General features: G+C 43.8%; 1 protein-coding gene across 1 annotated transcript in view; it reads left to right on the top strand.

Moving 5' to 3' along the window:
* Positions 1-422: 422 nt before the first annotated feature.
* LOC106818138 (probable basic-leucine zipper transcription factor Q) overlaps positions 423-2,808 on the top strand; it is an 11,593-nt gene continuing 9,207 nt past the window's right edge. Inside the window, exons 1-2 of the mRNA XM_014822856.1 lie at positions 423-450; positions 947-1,134. Of these exons, the coding sequence (XP_014678342.1) occupies positions 429-450; positions 947-1,134 (210 nt within the window). The 5' untranslated portion in view covers positions 423-428. The remainder of the gene's footprint in view (positions 451-946; positions 1,135-2,808) is intronic.

The raw sequence follows: 2,808 nt of genomic DNA, 5'->3' as shown, positions 1-2,808 counted from the left end.
CTAGAGCTGGAGGGGTGGGATGGGGTGGGGTGTGTAAGTACGGACTGTAAGTGCTAGAGCTGGAGGGGAGGAGTTTCAAAATATTGAAGAGATGATATCGCGTGTCAGTTCGTAAAATTTAAATGATACATTTGAAAACATTTTTGTGGTAATAAACCTATCATGTATCTACAAAGTTTTTGCTAAGGAGGTTTGACTCTTTATTATTCATTTGACCTAGATCTATAGATTAACACTATCTTCTGGATTCTTGAACAGATCTTATGAGCTTCTAATGTGTTAATCACACTTGAATGAATGTAATAAATTATTAAGTAATTAATTAATGAACTAATCTCTATCTCTCTATATCTGACTGCAGACTGGCCTTTGGCAATGAATATGGACTAGCAATAGTGGATTATGTGCAGAAGACTGTGTTGCTACACATGGGTACCCCCGACGTGTATGGTACGTGGCGCCACCTGCCTGATTGCGTGCTAAACTGTTTGCAGAAATAACTGGGCTAGTGTTTCATGCCAAGTCGTTGCAGCATCTATGTGTGTGCGTGCGTGCGTGCCTGCGTGCCTGTGTGCGTGCGTGCGTGCGTGCGTGCGTGCCTGCGTGCCTGTGTGCGTGCGTGCGTGCGTGCATTTACGTGTTTGTAAATACACATGATACATGTATTTGTACACATCTGTACGTGTTTATGTGTGTATATACATGTGCAAAAACCTATATGTATATATATATAATATATATAATTATATATACATACATATATGTACATGTGTGTATGTGCATGTTGGGTTTGAGGCAATTTGTTACTAAGCAACGTTTTAGAACACCCTTACGACAATGCTGATTGGCTGCAGCTGCACATAGCTACCTGTCAATCACTCCCTCACGTTGATAGGTAAATTGTTTAGTTGTTCACATGTGTGTTCACTTGTTGGTTGTTCCGCAGGTTCGTGTGATCCCTACCAGAGGGTGCCACGTTCACCGAAACAGCGACAACAGCAGCAGCAACAGCAGCAACAACAACAACAGCAGCAACAGCAGCAGCAGCAGCAGCAGCAGCAGCAACAGCAGCAGGGAAACAATGACAGCAGTGTTGAAGACATTCGCTGCAAGTCACCGAACGTCGATCAGCAGGTAAGCAATTTGTTTATTGCAATTAAAAAAAAAATTATTTCCCCTGAGTACGATTACCTAAATTTACCATGCTTGGTATTTGTGAGTGATTGCGTGAATACACATAAATGTACATATATATTATATATTTACATATATACAACTGGCCCCAATACCTAGGGGGCCAGTTGTCAGGGGACGCAGAAATGAAATATACTTGTGCATATCATTCCCTAAAGTTCCTAAATTTCTAAGACTCTTAAGAGTTCTTTATTTCCTAATTAACTTAATTTCCTAATTAACTTTATTTCCCAGCTGTTTTTGCAAAAGTTGTTGTTAGAGTTAAGATGTCGTCTCCACTTCTCACTATTTCTTATGACATAGGCGTCGATATCGCGACCAACACTAACACTAATGAAGTAATTGTGTGTCTTGCTCATAGATTACTGTTGTGCGGCATTAGTCGAAATTTGGTAACGGCAACCGTTTCATTTGGTCGCTAGTCTAATATTAGTTTAATCTTAATCTTAATAATCTAATCTTATAATCTAATCTATAATTTACATTAATCTAACACGTGTAAATTTAACAATTAGACTTCTAGTGCTTGGCAACTAACAACTGTGATGACTAACCACATGTATGTATGTATTGTTGTGTTTCATCTGTCATCGCTAACTCTTACTCTCCTTCTGCTGGTGCGTGTGCGTGCGTGCGTGTGCGTGTGTGCTGTCGTTCGTAGGTGGCTGGTTTAGGCGAGGACTCTGGCGGCCTTGTGGAGACAACAACCACATACGGAGGAAGATGTGGGGGGGGGGGTGCTCTCTCGCTCGCTCGCGCGTCCGTGTATTTGTACATATGTAGTAGTCGTGAGATTGACTAACTATTGTCTTTCCCTCCCATGCGACGTTCAAGGTGAGGTCCATTAACATTCCCTAAGCTCATTTCTTCAGTCCGCCTCTCTTCCTCTCTCTTTTTTTCTCTCGCTCGCTCTTTCTCTCGCTCTCTCTCTATTTCTCTCTCTCCCTCTCTTTCTTTCTCTACTCGTCTCATTCATTCTAACCCCCTTCTCCCTCTCGCTCTCTCTCCATCCGTCTGACTTTCTCCATTTGCCTCTTCTTCTATATCTATCTCCCTCCCTATCTACCTCTTTCTTCTTCTGATTTATCTTACTCCCTCTCTCATTCTCCCTTCCTCTCTGTTTCACTCGCGCTCTCTCTCTCTCTCTCTCTCTCTCTCTCGAAGAGGAAGGAGCGGAAGGATGGAGGAGGAAGGATCGGAAGAGGAAGGAAGGAAGGAAGGAGGAGGAAGGACTGGAAGAAGCGAATGGAAAGAGGAGGAAGGCGAAGGATGGGAAGGAAGGCAAGGAAGAAGGAAGGAAGGGAATGGAGGAAGGAAGGGAGGAAGGAAGAAAGGAAGGAGGAAGGAGGAGGCGAACAAGGAAAGGAAGGAAGGGGAAGGAAAGGAAGGATGGAAGGAAGGAGGAGGGAAGAAGGAAGGAAGGAACATGGACGATAGAAGGAGGAGAGAGCAGAGGAGGGAAGAAAGGAGGAGAGAAGCGAGAAAGAGGAAGGAAGAAGAAAGGAAGAAAGGAAGAAAGAAAGAAAGGAAGGAAGGAAGGAAGGAGCGAGCGACCATGGGAGGAGATGACGGGACCAGAAGAGGGCGCGGTGAGGAGAGGTGAGAACGTGCGAG

This window comes from Priapulus caudatus, unplaced genomic scaffold (assembly GCF_000485595.1).
Source record: "Priapulus caudatus unplaced genomic scaffold, Priapulus_caudatus-5.0.1 Scaffold2050, whole genome shotgun sequence".
Taxonomy (NCBI): Eukaryota; Metazoa; Priapulida; class Priapulimorpha; order Priapulimorphida; family Priapulidae; genus Priapulus; species Priapulus caudatus.
This window is presented reverse-complemented; position numbering and strand designations above follow the sequence as displayed.